The sequence below is a fragment of the Eublepharis macularius genome, chromosome 11 (genome assembly GCF_028583425.1).
Source record: "Eublepharis macularius isolate TG4126 chromosome 11, MPM_Emac_v1.0, whole genome shotgun sequence".
Lineage (NCBI taxonomy): Eukaryota > Metazoa > Chordata > Lepidosauria > Squamata > Eublepharidae > Eublepharis > Eublepharis macularius.
Window position 1 is genome coordinate 54741444 of NC_072800.1, and position 17317 is coordinate 54758760.

The following is a 17317-nucleotide window of genomic DNA, read 5'->3' on the forward strand; positions in this document are numbered from 1 at the left end:
AGTGCTAGAGTAGTAGTTATTTATTTAGTTATTTAATATACTGCCTGTCCACCATATTTGGTTCTCGAGACGCGTTACGTATCTCTCTTGTTTTGTTTCCTCTCTTGCCATCAGATATTCTCACCATCTAGTTATAAGATAGCAGCGGACTAATTGGGATTTACAAAGAATCTGGTCTGTTACATACATACGGATCTGCACAATAAATTGCAGTTTAGGCAAACCACAGTTTATTGTGAAGGTGAACACGACTTGCTGTTACCATTCAATGCAGTTTTTCATGGGGCAGATGCATAAATTGACCCAGGGACAGGAGGGCATTGTAGATCTAATTGTAAGAAATGAGAGAAGATATGAAAGGCCTGCTTCAGGTTCAGAAAGAAATGTGTACTCCTGTGCTTTATTTTAGCCTTTAGGTGGACTGGACTGTATAATGCACTTCCTGATCTGGTCCCTATGTATGATGAAGAAAAGGAGTACATGAATTCCTGATCTGCTCAGCAGGCACATCTTTCCCATTTAAAGTTGCCCTCAGTTTGAGGGTGGGGGCTATGCTACAACATCACTTGCAGTCACATAACCGGTAGTGACATCACACCATCACTTTGATATATGATGTCAGTTCCAATAAGTGGCAGGAAGTAACACCCCCCCTCCCAATACTGCTCCTGCCGGGGACCTGGTTTCCCTGTTCACAATTCTCTATTCCCACTTCCAACAAGCATGTGATTGCCACAAAATGTTGCTGCTAGGGGATGGGAACACTTAAGAACAAAATGAGGAGGATCTGCACCAGGAAGGGGGAATCAATGGAAATTGCCAATTTACTTTTGTCCCAGCTCATGATTTGGAATTCCTATATGTACATTTTATTTAAATAACATGTAAGTATGCACACATATCCAGGGAGGATTGGCTTTTGGAGGTGGCACAAGCCTGCCTAGTGGGTGTACACAGAAAGGTGCTGTCTTCCTTCCTACTGCACTTAGAGACGAGGCAGAGGAGAGTATCATCCTGAAGAGGTGGTTTGCATTAATGTATCAAGGCACTACATTTTTAAGAGAAATAAGCATTTAGGATTTCCTAACATGTTCATTAGAAAGTAATCTGCCATATTCTTAGTAGGCTTTAGCAGAAAACAAATGTGTTACTCTTTGACATGACTGTGGGCAATAAAACCCCTTTTCAGATGTTTAAACTATTAATATTTTACAACCCTTTTTATTTTTGGCTTCTCCTGAAAGACAGGTAATTCCATTTAATTGCATGTGGGAAAGTACTTTCCACTGTTCCTTTTTCTTTTATGGTTGGTGTTACACTTCAAGACAATGCTGTAAAAGTAAACTGTGAATGAAATAGTAGAATACGCACACTGGCAACCTCATGGATTTTTAAAAAAAAGGAAAACAGATAACGTCTGGATATTTACTAACCTACATTTATGAGCACAGCTGGCCATTTTTTGGTTTCATTTTAATACTTTCAGAGGGGTACTAAGCTGCGTAAAATATGTGTATAAAGTACATGCATGGATACATACAGACATACATGATAAACTGGATGGTGAGGCAGATCCTTTTCTAATATACAAAATTTAGCTAGAATTCAACAGATAAAATCAAAGAAGAAAGTCCATTCCAACTATGAAATAGAAAATGGTTTGTAAATGCATGGTAAGCTTTATAGACAATGTATAATGCTAATATGTAGCATTAGCTTTTGAAAAAAACACACTGAGCCAATGACTTATAACAAGGAAAGAGAAAGTAATATGATGTGAAAACAGTGGACCAGAGTCAGGCCATCCTTCCTAATTGCTAGTGCAGTATCCGCCAGGGTTGTTGCTTCTTCAAGACTTTGGGCTTACGTTAGAAACAACTCCATGCATTGCTTTCCTCCTTCATTATGCCTCTTTTATGGCTGTCATACCAGATTCTCTTATTTCACTCTTCCTCCGATATTCCTTGAGCCTTGTGCTGGAAGTAGCTCCAGCACTTGGTATGCTGGTGCTAAGTGCTGGATTTGGTGGTGCTAAACAGATGTGTAGATGAAGGAGGGAAAGAAGAGAAGAATGTATTTGTCTGAAGAAGGTCCCTAGCTCAAGTTTCAAATCTTTCTAGGCTCGTCCCCAACAGTAGAGTATCATACTGCTCTTTACTTACTTATTTGCTTACTTACTCCATTTATTCCACACCTTTCTCCCCAGTGGGCACCCAAAGTGGTTTATATCATTCTCCTCTTCTTCACTTTAACCTGTGAGGTAGGTTAGGCTAAGAGGGTGTGACTGGCCCAAGCTAACCCAGCAAGCTCCCATGGCAAACGTGGGATTCAAACCTGGATCTCTCAGATCCTCATCCTGTTCTCCAAGCCCTACACAACACTAGCTTTCTTTGCAACTTCTCTGGTCATCATACAATGTTCATCTTTCTCTTTGTGAACATATAATACCATAGCTGAGCACAGTGACATTGTCAAAGCATGAACATGTCATTATCCTTCATGTAACTCTACCCCAAAGGCTGGCTTGTAGAACAGAAAAGCAAGGTAATAAAGGATCTCTGAAGAAACTCAACCTGTGTTAAGCTTTGTGAATGTTTCAAATTTTACTGCGAAATATGGAAAACTTAAAGCTTACATTCCTTGGCTTACATGCAAGCTATTTATTATTTTTGGTCAGACAGGAGCTTGTGCATTTGTAGGGGGGGGGGAAAGCAAACTTGAAAGGCAGCAAAGTCTGAATTAACTTAGGTACTCATATTTTGTGGGGAAGGGGGGCTGCATAAGAGCTTAAGAAAATAAAATTTTAATCAAATCAGGACCATTCTTATGGATGTGCCTAAAGAAAGAATAAATTGGAGCAAATCTTAAAAGGGCACATGCAATTCTTACTCTGTGTCCAAGTATGAGTAAATTTGTTCCAGTTCAACTATGGCACTTGGACTTCATTTCTCAACTTTTAAAGTCTTTTTACATTAGGATAAAAGGCTGTGTTTATAGCAGGTGACACACTCTAGCATCAGCTTATATCAGGCACTCAGGTTCTCCTGTGGAGTGGTTTCTGAAAAGGACCCATGGGTTACAGTTAAGCCTAAAATCATCAATGTCTCTGTCGATCTGCTCCTGGCATACAAGTGAGAATGTTCGTTTTCAATCCCTGCAAATTCTTTGTGCAATTTTCAAACTACTGTCCATTCCCCCAACCCATTTGTAGATGGATGGTCTGGTGCTGGGGGTTTGATACCACGGATAGTGAAGAACTCTGGATTCTTTACTGTTGAATGCAGAGGCATTGTTTCTAGCCTAAGAACTGGTACTCAAATCCACTTCTTAGAGGACGTTCAAGTCCAATAGCACCTTAATGACCAACAAGAGTTTCCAGGGTATAAGCTTTTGAGAGTTAAACTCCTTTTGTCAGATAAGAGCTTAACTCTCGAAAGCTTATACCCTAGCAGACCAATATGGGCTACCCACCTGAAACTGTCCTTTGGGGGAGGTACATGCCTTGAAGGGAGTCATGATGAGTCTCTTCCCATTTACTTTTCTTTTGACCACCATGCAATAAGTAAGTCCACTTTTGCTATTGAGAAAGTTGTAATCATGCTTTGCAAGAGAGTCTAACTAAATGAACTCAATTTAGTGTTTACTTCCATTAGAAACATGAACTCATGCCTTGCCTTCCTTTATTCCAGGTAAATAATGTGTAGTGCTTGAATGGCATTGTCATTGCATCAAAATAGAGGCTGGAATATGATGTTTTGTATGTACCTTTGCAAAGGTTCTTAATTCAAGAGCCTGATTTAGAACACCTTGTATACAATGAAAAGGTGATGTACGCTTTCCCATTATATAAGGTGAAACAAATAGCTGCCTTTGTGGCCTTGATTGGGCAGAACTGGGAGATATAAATGTTACAAATGGCATCAATAAAATACTGAATGATCATCTGTTACAGCTTTTTGGAACAGTGTAATGACTACCCACTGTATACCCAGGGTAAGAGATAATCACAGTGAATACAAGGTCATGCTTCAGTTCTCTCTATACATTCAACTGACAATAGATGGACGTAAGAAAAAGTAGATGGCTTTCTTTGGCACAACAAACAATTGATCATGGTTAAATACCAGATGCTGACTTAAATAGACAACAGGTAAAACTAGGTTTTGCAAGATTCATTTGACCTAGGGCTTGGAAAGCCATCTCTCTTGTTACAATTAAAGTGAAACCAAAAATTGGATAGTCGTCATGTATAACAATCCCACGTATGACCACTGGAGGGAGGAGCTATGCACATTACCAAACAGAACTACTTTTAAAAAATAATGAGAATAAAACAATGATATTAATGACATTCATGACTCCCCCTGCGATAATGGACAAGGGATATAAATTGAGTTAATATAAGGAATTAAGGATCTAGGAAAAGACAGTGAAGCAGAATAAGTATGGTGAGAAGGATATTTTAGAAGAAGCAATATTAGTTGGCAAAATAAGTACCTCTCAAAAGGAAATGTATAAAAACATGCATATAGAGAACAATTCTTTAAGTATGTACAGCATAGGTGATAGGTAAAATGTAAGAAAGGAAACTGGAGATATTTGAAATACGGCAGCAGACAAGAATGTAGAAGGGAGACCAATAAGGAAACATTGAATTGAATGAAGAGGGTTAGGGTGAACTGATATAAGGTGTGAAGAATGGGTACTTAAATATGATCGGGCGCATTCTAAGAAATGTGAGGCTAGTTCAAGGTAGGAAACTGGAGTAAAGAATAGCAAGAGGCAAACAGGCAATGCAGTTTCATAAATTTCAGTATATGAAACGGAAAAGGCTTACCTAAGGCATCAAAAACGAAGAATTCCTAAAGACAAATCTGTGGACTGAAACATGCTAAACGTGCCTGTGTGTGTGCACATTGTGCAAATTGTTGATCCATAGCGGAATGCACAAACAGAAAAAATAGCATGTATATATCATTGTGTAGTGTTCTACATACAGAAAGCATGTACAACATTTTACCAAATTTATACCTCACTTTTTTGCTCTCCCAAGGGCTAACATATCAAAATATTCATAATCACATTTAAAACCATTCAAATCAACAAAAAAAATCATTAGAACAATAAAACAAGATCTAAAAGACACAAAGACATACAAACAGCAATTAAAATATTGGGTGGGAAATGGGCAGATCTTTTCTGCCCAAGAAAGGCTGCAGCTTGATAACCAGTCCAAGCTGGCAAAAGGCACTCCTGGCCGCAGCTGCCACCCGTGTATCTGGCAGCAGGCCTGAGAGCTCCAGACTATGGGCCTGTTCCTTCAAGGGAAATGCAACCCCATCCAGAATAGATGACACCTTAAATCACAGATCAGACCTTCACTCAGCAGTAGCCCTTCCATCTCATCTGCACTGAAGTGCTTTCAGTGTAAAAGACGACCCCCTCCACCCACAATATTCCCATGCAATGGAGTTTGTTACCAGAACTGCTCTTTATTATAATGGGGAATTAGCTGTAGCAGTCTGTAACTTAAAATTTAGCGCGGATCTTAACCTATGTCTACGGAGGTCCCGATCCCAGACACTCAAGTGAAAAAGAGGCAGACTACAAATAGGTTCCAAACACGTGTATTTAGTGTGGCGTAAGCCTAAACTTGCACAAGCATACAAAGAACATACAAGACCTAAGAAATACAGAGTAGGAAATGTAGAGACTTTCGCATTAGCAGGTTCCCAACGATGATAAGGGAAATACTCACAATCCTGGAGCGAAGCAGAGATACAGCAGCGAGGGTGGCCCAATGCCAGCACTGGGACCACAGACGGACAGCGAGGGGTTCTGGATAGGATGGCACGCGCACCATGCGGTCTGAGAGACCAGCTTAAATACCCCAAAACGTACCCTGGGGCTGGTGCTGTACTTGGTGGTTCTCACAGTTTAAAACAAAGGTTCTAATGGGCTACTGAATGGCTTGGATGGGCCACTTTAGTAATCAGATTGTGATAAGTGACACCTCAGGAAGAGGGGACAAAAGAGGGAGGGGGAAATCCAAGTGGGCTGAAAGGATGTTCCAGCGGACAGGGCTTGTCCTGATGTCATCAGCTTCTGGAATGCGGAGGTTTCTTTGAGATGCATTCTCTAAGTGCTTGGGATGGTCGGCACTTAGTTCCTTCTCCGGGGCGGCTCCTAAGATATGCAGAGCGGGGCGAGGTACTCTCGCTGCGGACGTGGTGTGCCCGCTTCGCCGAAATGGCTTCCCAAAGCAGTCCTTTCCTCTGGGTCTTCTGGCTGCCTGAGAACATGGATGCCGGCTGGGCATAGCTGAGGCTGGTTTGCAGGCTGCCCGGTAGCGAGGGCAAGCTCGGGGACCGGCTCGCGGGAGGCTCCAGGCGGGAACTGACCAGGGAGCGCCTAGCCAGGCTCGCTGGAGGTTTCCCCGGCAGGCGCCCGGCTGCTAGCAGCGGCTTGGGCCCATATGAGGCAGGCTTCCATGGAGGCAGGCGGAACAGCACACAAAACACAGTCCAAAGCAGGGAACAGGCACGGTCCGTGGCAGATGGCAATGCAGGCACGGGGCACACTTGTAATAAAGTCCAAACACACACTAGGAAGTCCAGATACAGGTCAGGGCAGGGCTGCCCAGAAATAGAGTCCTTTGTGCAGTTATCCAAACATGGAGTCAGGGAACTACACAGTCTATTGCAGCAGCAAGGTAATTGACACGCAGGCAGGAAACTGACACGTGTATTAACACACATACGTGCAAAGCAATCTTTGTGCAGCAGTGAAACAGTAATGCAGGAAACTTTAACACAGTCCATGGCAGGCCTTAAAGCAGGGGAGGGGGCCTACTTGGCAACAAGTTTACATGCATTTCCCCACTGAAGAGTAAAAGGCATGACAAATACTTGTAATGGAATCAAGACCTGGTGAAAGCTACAGCACAATAGTACAACGTCTTTGGCACATCCCCATTGGTGGGGATATTAGGGGCCTGTCAGGATCGGCTGGCATGCTTGGCGGCAGCCAGTTGGGAGGGCAGGCTGCCTGGTGGGATCTCCTGGGCAACTCCTTCCCTCATGCTCCGCGGCGGAGGTGCTTGGAGCTTTAAGGGGGAAACCATCCGCCAGGCCAGACGGATCCCAGCCATGCATGTGAATGGCTTGCATCCGGGGCAGCGGGTCTCGCCAAGACAGGTGAAGGTGGGGTCGAGGGGAGTGACCCCAGGGTTTGACCTGTACCACTGGTTAAGCCCTTGCCAGGGTTTTTTAGTTGTTGCCTAAACAAAAATGGCCCTTTATTACCCAAGCCTTGTGTCTGCCTCTTATTCCAACTGGGGAGGCAAAAGGCATGACAAATACTTGTAATGGAATCAAGACCTGGTGAAAGCTACGGCACAATAATACAACGTCTTATTAGGAATACCAGTAGTTGAGTACCCTGGTTTAATCCTCTCCCCAATGTAAACTTGACCACAGGATCTAATCTCTGTCTTCCTCTGTTTGTCATTTGTACAAAGTTAAATAATTCCCTAGCTGGTGAAGGATCTATGCTCCCTTTTCTCTTCAGAGTTATATAATCTAAAGAGAAAATAACACTTGGAAGTAAGTTTATAGATTTCCCAACTATGCTGTCTATTTCAGTTTGCTTGGTCTCAATGAAAGGAGTTTTAGAGAACAAAGCCCATCAAATTACCCATCACCTGATCACTCATCTACATTTTATAAAATATATGTGTGAGTGGGAGGGAGTGTGAAGAACAATACATGCTATACATAATGTTTTCCTTTAACCTCAGGTGCTATATACCATATGTTAATACTTAAAGTATTATGTGGGGAAAGGGAGTGTATTCCTGGACCCTTTGGGATTTCTCCCCCTCTACATCTACACCTACCATTTGGCATTGGCAGTAGAGGAAAACTGAGGGGGTTTGCTTCAGTTGTAACAGCTGTGAAACAGATGGGAAGCTGACATGAAATCTGCCAGAAATCTCTTCCAGGTTTTCCACCCATTTTCCACCAAAGAGAAAACAATTCAGGTGATCCTGAATACAGACCTCAAGGTCAAAAAGGGATGGAATCTCCCTGTCCTGGCTTGTTAGAAACTGCTAAAAAGAAATATTCCAGGAAAACAAAATTTACTGCTTTGGAAATCAAAACAACTGAACATAATGCATCTAAATACTATCCCAAGCAACTTGGTTTTAGTAGAATACAACAGGGAAATGGTGGTGCACAGGCCAACAGAAGACAAAGACAAAAAGCACTTGGATCAAGGAGTTGCATATAGTCGTATCTGTTAAATTCCCTTTTCCCCCAACGTTTGTTCTTCAGAGGTTTCTTAGCATTTAGCTACTAAAATCTGTTTTCAGCAAGTGAAATATTTTCTTCTTCATAATCCCCATTAAATATGTGAACTGTGTCATGGTGACAGCTTTGTGGATCTCTAGGATCTGCTTTGCCAAGGAGAGCTTATGCCGTTGTGTACAAGTCAAAGGGGAAAGACCACCAGACACAGAACTAGAGGTGGGCACGAACAGGAAAAAAAAAACCGAACATGGTGTTCGTTGTTCATTGCCATCCACGAACAGGGATTCACGAACATCGACAGACATGACATGTTCACTAACATGTTCATAGTTGGAGGTTCATGGGAGCCAGAACAGCCCCCTTGGGACTTAGCTGAATTTGAGCTGGGAAAGGCATGATCCATGGCTCTCCCCCTTTAATGTCATTTTCTCTTCTCATTGGCAAAAACTGGACTGTCTGCTGGAAGCTACTTTGGGGGGTTACAAACTGACCTTCTCAATGTCCAATACCCACCAAAGTTGCAGGGGACAGTTCTCACCGTCCGCTGAAGACTCCCCAAGTTTCAGAGAGATTGGACCCTGGGAAAGGCATGATCCATGGGTACTTCCCTTTCCTGTCATTTTCTCTTCACAGTGGCAAAAACTGGACTGTCTGCTGGAAGCTACTTTGCGGGGTTACACAAGCCAGAAGGAAAGCCAAGAGGAGTTCAGACAGAGTTCAGATAGTCCATGCCTATGTTGCCTGGGGAATTGATTAGAAGGCGCCGGACTGTCTGGTTTTACGAAGGGCTGATGAACACCACAAAGAGGGCTTGGAATGAACACATGTTTGGCGGAAATGTGGTCTCATGAACACCTTGCTCGCAAACATCTGATTGGGCTGTTCATGGCTTCTTTTTGGTTCATATTGCTGTTTGTGCCCACCTCTACACAGAATATTCACCGCATAATGCACACTTATTTATTTTATTTATGCCCCACCTTTCTCCCCAGTGGTGACCCAGTGCTGCTTACATCATTCTCCTCTTCTCCATTTTATCCTCACAACAACCTTGTTAGGCTGAGAGAGTGTGACTGGCCTAAGGTCACTCAGCGAGCTTCCGTGGCAGAGTGGGAATTGGAACCTGGGTCTCCCAATTCCTAGTCTAATACTCTAACCTCTCAGAATATGATGGTGACTCTAAGAAGGAGAGCATTTGTAATGTTTGTAGAAGTGTCTATTGTATCACATATGTCACACTAAGGGATTGCTTGGATATTTCATCTAGCAGTATGTTAAACATTCACAAAAATCCAAAAACAAGAACAACGTGCATCAGCTATACGTTTTTACTTGTAATATTTGTTACTTATTGTTAATGAAATATACTGATGCCAGTGAAATGAGAGAAGGGAAGATAGGGAAAAATCAATTGGGATAGCTATTCATAATTGTATAGTAATTTTTTGGTTTAGATCAAGTGGCTTAATTTCTGTGGAACAAGGATTAAAGTAGTGAATACAAAAGTAGGACTGTGCTGAACATTTGCTGTCCAGAACTTTGGTTCTACCAAATGGCCCAAATGCTTACGCATTTTCTGCTTCTTCGAACTTCTTTTTTCTTGCCTTCTCAACAACTTCTTTGATATCATACTTGCTGCTGAATCCATTCTTGCTAGCTGGCTATACAGCTAGATAGGGGTGTGCACATCATAAACATTTTGTAATAATTTTGCATCTGGATTTTGGGAGAGAGAGAGAAAGCTAGCCCTAGACTTGCCGTTCTGATGGTGGCTTTTCCTCACCGCAGAGACCACCCCACAGCTGTAAAATGTACCATGGTAGTTTCCTTCCCTGCCACTGGGGAGATTTTTATTTTGGTTTAATTGGCAATTAATTGAATTGTGTTATATCAATATAACACTACAAGGAGCAACCTCTAGCTCCTTATGTTGCAGATATATACCTTTTCCTTTAAATCTCCACAATGGAAGAAGCTATATACTTCTTTTAAAAAAATGAAAATGTGGAATTCAGAGAATCCGTACAGATATAACACATTTAAATTGATTTACAACAACAATATTTGATTTATATACCCCCCTTCAGGATGACTTAACACCTACTCAGAGCAGTTTACAAAGTATGCTATTATTATCCCCACAACAAAACACCCTGTGAGGTGGGTGGGGCTGAGAGAGCTAGAAGCTGTGTGACTGACCCAAGGTCACCTGGCTGGCTTCAAGTGAAGGAGTGGGGAATCAAACCCGGTTTGCCAGATTAGAGTCCTGCGCTCTTAACCACTACACCAAACTGGCTTTGAAAAGAAAGACCCCCCCTTTGGCAGGGAGGAAATGACTAGTGCAATAATCAAGTCTAATGGGGGTCCATTAGCCTGCCAGCCCACCCACCATTTTCTGGTTGAAGGGGTTGGGCTCTGCTGCTCCCAATGCTGGTGGCAGGGAGAAGATTCCAGCAGGGACAATGCCATTGTAGTAAGTTCCTTGCCAGTTCAGTCCTTTCCTTTTTAAAATTTAAAGGGCCACAGGTGGAGGCCGGGACTAACTGACCATCAACTATTAGTCGATACCTCTCTTCTCAAGGGAAGAGAGATGACGACTAACAGCTATTTCCTGGCGTGGCTTCCTCACTTTCCCTCCCCACAACTGTGCCTCCCTGAAACTCAAAAACTCTTGGAAATGCCAGGAGATAGATTTTTGTTATTCCCAGGATTTGTGAGTTTTCTGCATGTTACAGATTCACCTGAGCTGACTCCAGACCTCTAATTTCAGGTATAATTTCAGATGACATCACATAGCCATTCTGATGTGGTTGCATTGCAACAAAATAGACTCAAATTAAACTTTGTCCTCACTCAGAACTGGTGTCATGCTGTAAATACTTCTAGTCCTTTTCCAGTCCTCCTGAACATTGAATAACATGACACTTACTTCTGAGTTGATGTACTTAGGCTTGTTCCCACAGCAAGCGGAAAGAAGCAAAGTTGTTTAAGGGAGTGGAGATCTTTGGATTGTTGAGGACTGAAGAGTATATACAATTTTCTGTTACCACAGTTTGCATATCACTCTTCGATGCTGTAGATCTATGAAGTTCTGAGTAAAGCAAGTGAGCTTTTTACCATTGGAACTGAAACTTGAGTTATAGCCAGACATTTGTGGAAACAGTCACTAGAATGTTTATAATTCTGATGCATAAGCCTTGTTACCAGGACTTTGTGGTTAGCGTCTAATGTTTCTGTGTACCTTTCCAATTTTAGAATTTATTTTGTTTGTTCTAGTTGTATGACCTTTTTCTCTTGCCTCCTCATGCCATCTTGAATTTTACAAGGTGCTATAATAGGCAGAAAAAAATTAATTAAATTAAAGTAAATAGGGTTTAACATTTTTAATTAATTTAATAGCTGAAAACATTTATAAGAATGACCACTTTTCATAAGGCCACAGGTCCTAGTCCATGGTATTCAGCATTAAAATAAATTGTTCATCCTTTATGCCCTCATTTGCAGACCAAAACGGGTAATATTTCTAGAAGTGTGGTCAGCAATGAGCTTTTTCACAGCTTTTAGCTATGAATTCATTAGGTGGTCTTAGGTAAATCACATTCTTAGGTTCCTGATTTATATAACAAAACAATAATAGTATGCCACCCAGGAAATACGCAAGATGATTATTTCTTGCAGAATTTTTTTACAGAATCTTGTGAATGTAACAAGCAATGAGAAAATGAATAGTTAATATAAAAAAGGAATGCATTCAATTTATTTGAATTAACAGTTGCAAAAGACATTGCATTGTCTCCTGCCATTCCTTTATTTTTTTAAAATTGTTGCTCCAGCAATAATAGTAGATATCTAATATTAATTTAATGAAATGGAAACAGGTTTGGATTCTACCATTGTATTTACTGGTTATAAGTTAACGTGCAAAGATTATTTCACTACGTTTCAATGAGTCTAAGTCAGGTAAAACTAGTAAGAAAGCAGAAGGCCAGCAAACAAATGTGGCAATGGGGGCACCGTGTGTAGAACCATCCCAGTGTGTTTCAGCCAGGGAGTCTTGCCAAGAGCAGTTGCCTTATGATACATATACATTCAGTGAAATGGCATAAAACCCTAATTCAGACTTTACCCATATGCCAGTCTGCCAATGAAGTCCACTGCTGATGCCAGAAGAGCTGCTGCCAAAAGTTTACAGCATAATATTCATTTATACTTAGCATCCAGTAATGGCAAGAATGTCTAACTAGTGAGTCTTCCCTTGCTGGTTATGTTTCATGTGAGATCTTCCTGAGCTAACAAAATGTGCCCTGCTGTGAATTGAAGGTAACAGTTCATTTTGTCATGAAGGATGTGGGCAGACAGCCAAAGGAGAGAATGGCCCAACTGTAGCTTCTTTTATTATTAAGTGTACACTAAAATCTTGCTGAAGCTGAACTATCATAGTGTTACCAGCGGACCTTGCTTCCTATACTACTGTTCTTAAGAACATATGATGCTGTTTTTATTACTTTTCTTGGGAAGTGCAGAGGTTGTCAGGCTGAATATACAATCAGGGCATACTCCAGAAGCAGTTCATAGACCAACACAAGGCAGAGCCAGGGTGGAAATGTGGACCAGCAGGCAAGTTAGGTATCTTATTTGGATATCATAGTGGATCAGCCTTTTCCATAGAGGCAGCAGATAATCTTAAGGAACCTCTAGGGTCTTTTATTTATTTGTTTGTTTGGTTACAAAATGTATACCCCATCTTTCTGCCCTCATTAGGGCCACCAAGGTGGCAAACACATTAAAAAACATACATAATAAAAACACACCTTAAAAACATTAAAACAAAAACAAGTCATTCAAACAATTAAAACCAAATTAAGATACACATACACAAAAACTAAAACAACAAAAACAGAGCAGGGGATGCCAGGCAAAACAAAAACGTTTTCTCCTGCTGGTAGAATATGGTAACAGAATGGGATGGGTGAGTCTTTTTAGAGAGAAAGTTCCAGAGTTTGTGTCATGACCCACTCGTAGGATATGACTAACCTAATCTCAGAAAGCAGGGGCACATGAAGCAGAGCTTTGGATGTTGACTGTAGTGGATGGGTAGGTTTGTAAGAAAGCTGGGGTTTCTTTAGGTAAGCTGGTCCCAAGCCATGTAGGTCAATACCAGCACCTTGAATTGGGCTCAGAAACAAATTGAAAGCCAATGTAGATGGGCCAAGACTGGAGTGATATGGTCCCTATGACCAACCCTAGTCAACATCCTGGCTGCAGCATTCTGCACCAATTGAAGTTTCCAAACATTTTTCAAGGGCTGCCCCATGTAGAGTGTCTCATAGCAATCTAAATTAGATGTTACCAGGGCATGCATCACTAGGGGTGTACATTACAAAATTACTGAACCAAAAATGTACATGAAAATCATTGTTTGGAGCTGTTGCCATGATTTTCCATAACGGTAACACAAATCTGGGATGCTTGGGATTTAAAAGCCCCTCCCTGAAAATCCATGTTGTTTCATGTTCAAGTGCCTACCATCAGGAATTCAGCAGGCATCTTGTTTTTCTTTGATTCTATTGATTTTCTGGGCAGTGGTCCAAGGAAGGCAGCTTCTGGTCAGCACAAGCTGGGAGCGGGGCCTGTCATAGCTGTGATTCTGACTTGTTCCTTATTCCTTTCCTTCTTTTTGGTGGATAGGTAGACTCCTTTTTTCCTCTCCAAGTAGCATGGCTGAGGCACTTTGCACAGGCACCTGTAGAATTGGGCACCTTGGGGGGGGGGCGTCTTTAGTGGATGGGCAGCTCAACTTCCCCTGGTATTTTGGTGCAATTTGGATGAAAAATAGCCAGTCCTGCCCTGGTTCTGAAAAAGTCCCCCACAGAGAATGATGGCAGACCAATGAGTCAGGAGTGTTTCTGCAATAGTAGCCTTCCCTACTTTGTGAAAGGAGACAGAAGACCACAAGGAAGGATTGCAAATGCAGAGTTTTCAGTAGAAAGGTTAAAAAAAATATTGTCAGTCATTCACTGCAAGAGTAAGGGTAAGAAAATAAAATGAATGCAGATAGGGCTTGTTAATGCTGGTGTCCAGCTGGCACTCTCCTACAAGGCTGCCATCTGACCAGCATGTGGGGAATGGATCTTCTCCTAGCCAGGCCACCATCAGGAAGGCATTCTAGATTGGGCCCCCACTGTGTTCCTGAAATAAGGAAATCCAAGCCTTAAAATGGGGTGGCATCCCCAAGGCAGACACATGGACACCATCATGTCTAGTTCAGACCTTAATGAAGCATGCATCCTGCTTGATTGTAACAGCTGTGCCTGAGATGGGAGACGTGCTAGGGGAATGGCTCGTGTAGGTACACCTCTGTCTATTTGCTACAGCAGAGTTAGCTGGCCCTATTTATTTAGTGGTGTACGAATGACAGTTCAAGGCTTTACTGCATGATGATCTTATGTAGTGAAGGGCAAGTCTGGATATTGTTCCTTTTTCCTACTATATGGGTCTCATAACTGGATGGTACAGCTTTACAATGGCTACCTTGGTTTTAAGAGCTGTCCAGCTCTTCTTTCCTTGCTACATATAAGATGCCATAGTTGCATCTACACAGTTGTCCAGGATCTGTGTGCCTAAATCACAACTGTACACTCACGGCATATAGAAGCCATTCTGGGTGTCTGATCTATAGTTGGAACTGCTATGCCTTGGTAGCCTGCCAAAGCATCTACCCAAAGCATTTCCAGGAAGTATAGTAAGCTTTCTATTTGTATGTGCCTTCGGGGGATTTTTTCTTGGAATTTTAATCTTTGTTTGCTTTAATCTTGCTTTGCTTCTATCTACTTCCTTGTAGTGTTCCATCAACTATATTTATTAGTTTGCTTTTATAATATTTGCTTTAAAATATTTACAGCAAAATCCTAAGCAGAATTACTCCAGTCTAAGCCCATTGATTTCAGTGAGTTTAGGTTGGAGTAACTCTGTTTAGGATTTCACAGTTACTTTAAAATGTGCTCATATAGGAAGATAAACTTTCCACCATAGATATTTCCAATGGTTTAAAGGCTACTCTGGTTAAAAAAAATAAAAATGCCTCAACCTTCCTGTTTGTACCCATGGCCCCCAAACAGACAGTTAACTTTGATTCAAATCATTCTTATTGTCTGCTTATAAGATCTAATTCTCATAATTGGACTTTGCTGCCAGCAAGACAATCTCAGGCATGATGACTCATCCTTCAGCAAAAGTCATAAAGAGACTGCTTATGGGCTTGTCTGCTGGAAGTTGATGCAGGTTTCTATTTAAATCATCAGCTGAAGTGTGAATTTATCTATGACATTTTTAAGATGGTTGATGAAGCCAAAAGTTGACTTCTGATTCTCAGGCTGAATGCTAGCTAATTTTGGATTTATGGCATGCCAAGATTAGAAACAAATGGCTATAAAATTTGGGTGGGCGGAGTAATCTGATACGCATGTCATAGTTTGATTTAGGGCCACTTTGCACATAGTGGTTTTCCTACTTGGATACAACTTCCGAATGCATGGCAAAATAGATATGTGTACATTTATTGCAAGTTTGGGGGTGCAAACTTTTCCCTATGGGGAAGTAATGTTTGTTTATGTAGGAAAAAATAATGTGAGGAAAACAGTGATAGCCTTATCATTCCTTTATCATACCTTGTTAAAAATGTTGGACAAGACAAACACATCCCGAATACCCACAACATAAATGAGCACAATAGCAGTTGACCATTCATCTATTTATTGGCTATGCTTAAAGACCCCTTTCAGCTATAATGCCTTCATAAGCAGTTTACAATGAAAAGCAACCAAAGCAATCTGCAGTTAAAACATCATCATAAAATGAATTTGTTTCAGCAACAGAATAAGACGCCAAAGGGTATTAGGATAAGTCTTCCCCTCCCTAAGCCCTGTAGATGTTCTGGTTGCTGCAGGGGTTTTTTTGCTTCTCGGAGGCTGGGGAAAGATTGCCTCCCCAGAGACCAATCACTGCTAGGGCCACTCGTTACCCAGTCACAGATTATAACAAGTGTCTGGTTTTTCTTTTCAGGTTCTGCTTGCAGGAGGAGGCCCTGATTAGCATGTGATAGTCACTCCTACCCTACCTAGATTCTCCAGCTCTTTTCTTGCTTTACCAGACTCACAGAATAAGTCATGCAAAATATCCCCCTTCATGGAAATGTGCTGCAAAAGAGAATCTCTCCCAATGTGTGTCACAGCAATAAAAATACCTTTCATTATGAAATGGTAGCATTTGAGGACATTTAAATGAATGATAGTTGTACAATAATTAGAAATGTGGTTGGTTGCAAAGGCAATGTGTATGCGGTTCCCATGTCTGGGAATTGTGCATGGATTCCCCACACTGTCAAGTTTAATAATATCAATTATCAGGTTGGTTGAATCCAGACTTTCCTTCTCCCATGGAGTGAGAAATTCAGGTTGCTTACCACTCCAAACAAGTAATCAGTGCTGACCAAATGTTGGACGTAGGTGAAATATAGGTAAGCACCTGTGGCAAGAGCGAGTGCCCCATATGAATATCTCCAGATTACATCCTTGATGATTTGACATATATAATCATAAAATATATCCATTAACCCATGAACTCATTAACTTAAATAGTTTATACCTAGTAGATGTGGTTTTGGCCGAACATCTCTTGAATGAAGCACCCTGTGTTCAATCAGTACTTTTCAAATATAGAAGACAACCTTTCCTTTTTGTGTTGACGTCTTTATCTGTTATAATAGAATTCCCATGGATCATATATGCTGCGATTTCTTATTTGATTTTGTGTTTATTTCAGATTCTCAAGAGGGGAATTATAAATCAGAAGTAAACAGTAAACCGAGGAAGGAAAGAACAGCTTTCACCAAAGAGCAAATCAGAGAGTTAGAAGCAGAATTTGCCCACCACAACTACCTCACCAGGCTGCGAAGATATGAGATAGCAGTAAACCTGGATCTTACTGAGAGACAGGTAAGGATAGAA

At 41.4% G+C, this 17317-nt stretch overlaps 1 protein-coding gene across 1 annotated transcript in view; it reads left to right on the forward strand.

The window, feature by feature from the left end:
• The window catches only part of MEOX2 (mesenchyme homeobox 2), an 87386-nt gene that overhangs the window by 51351 nt on the left and 18718 nt on the right, over positions 1-17317 (forward strand). Inside the window, exon 2 of the mRNA XM_054991688.1 lies at positions 17133-17305. Within this exon, the coding sequence (XP_054847663.1) occupies positions 17133-17305 (173 nt within the window). The remainder of the gene's footprint in view (positions 1-17132; positions 17306-17317) is intronic.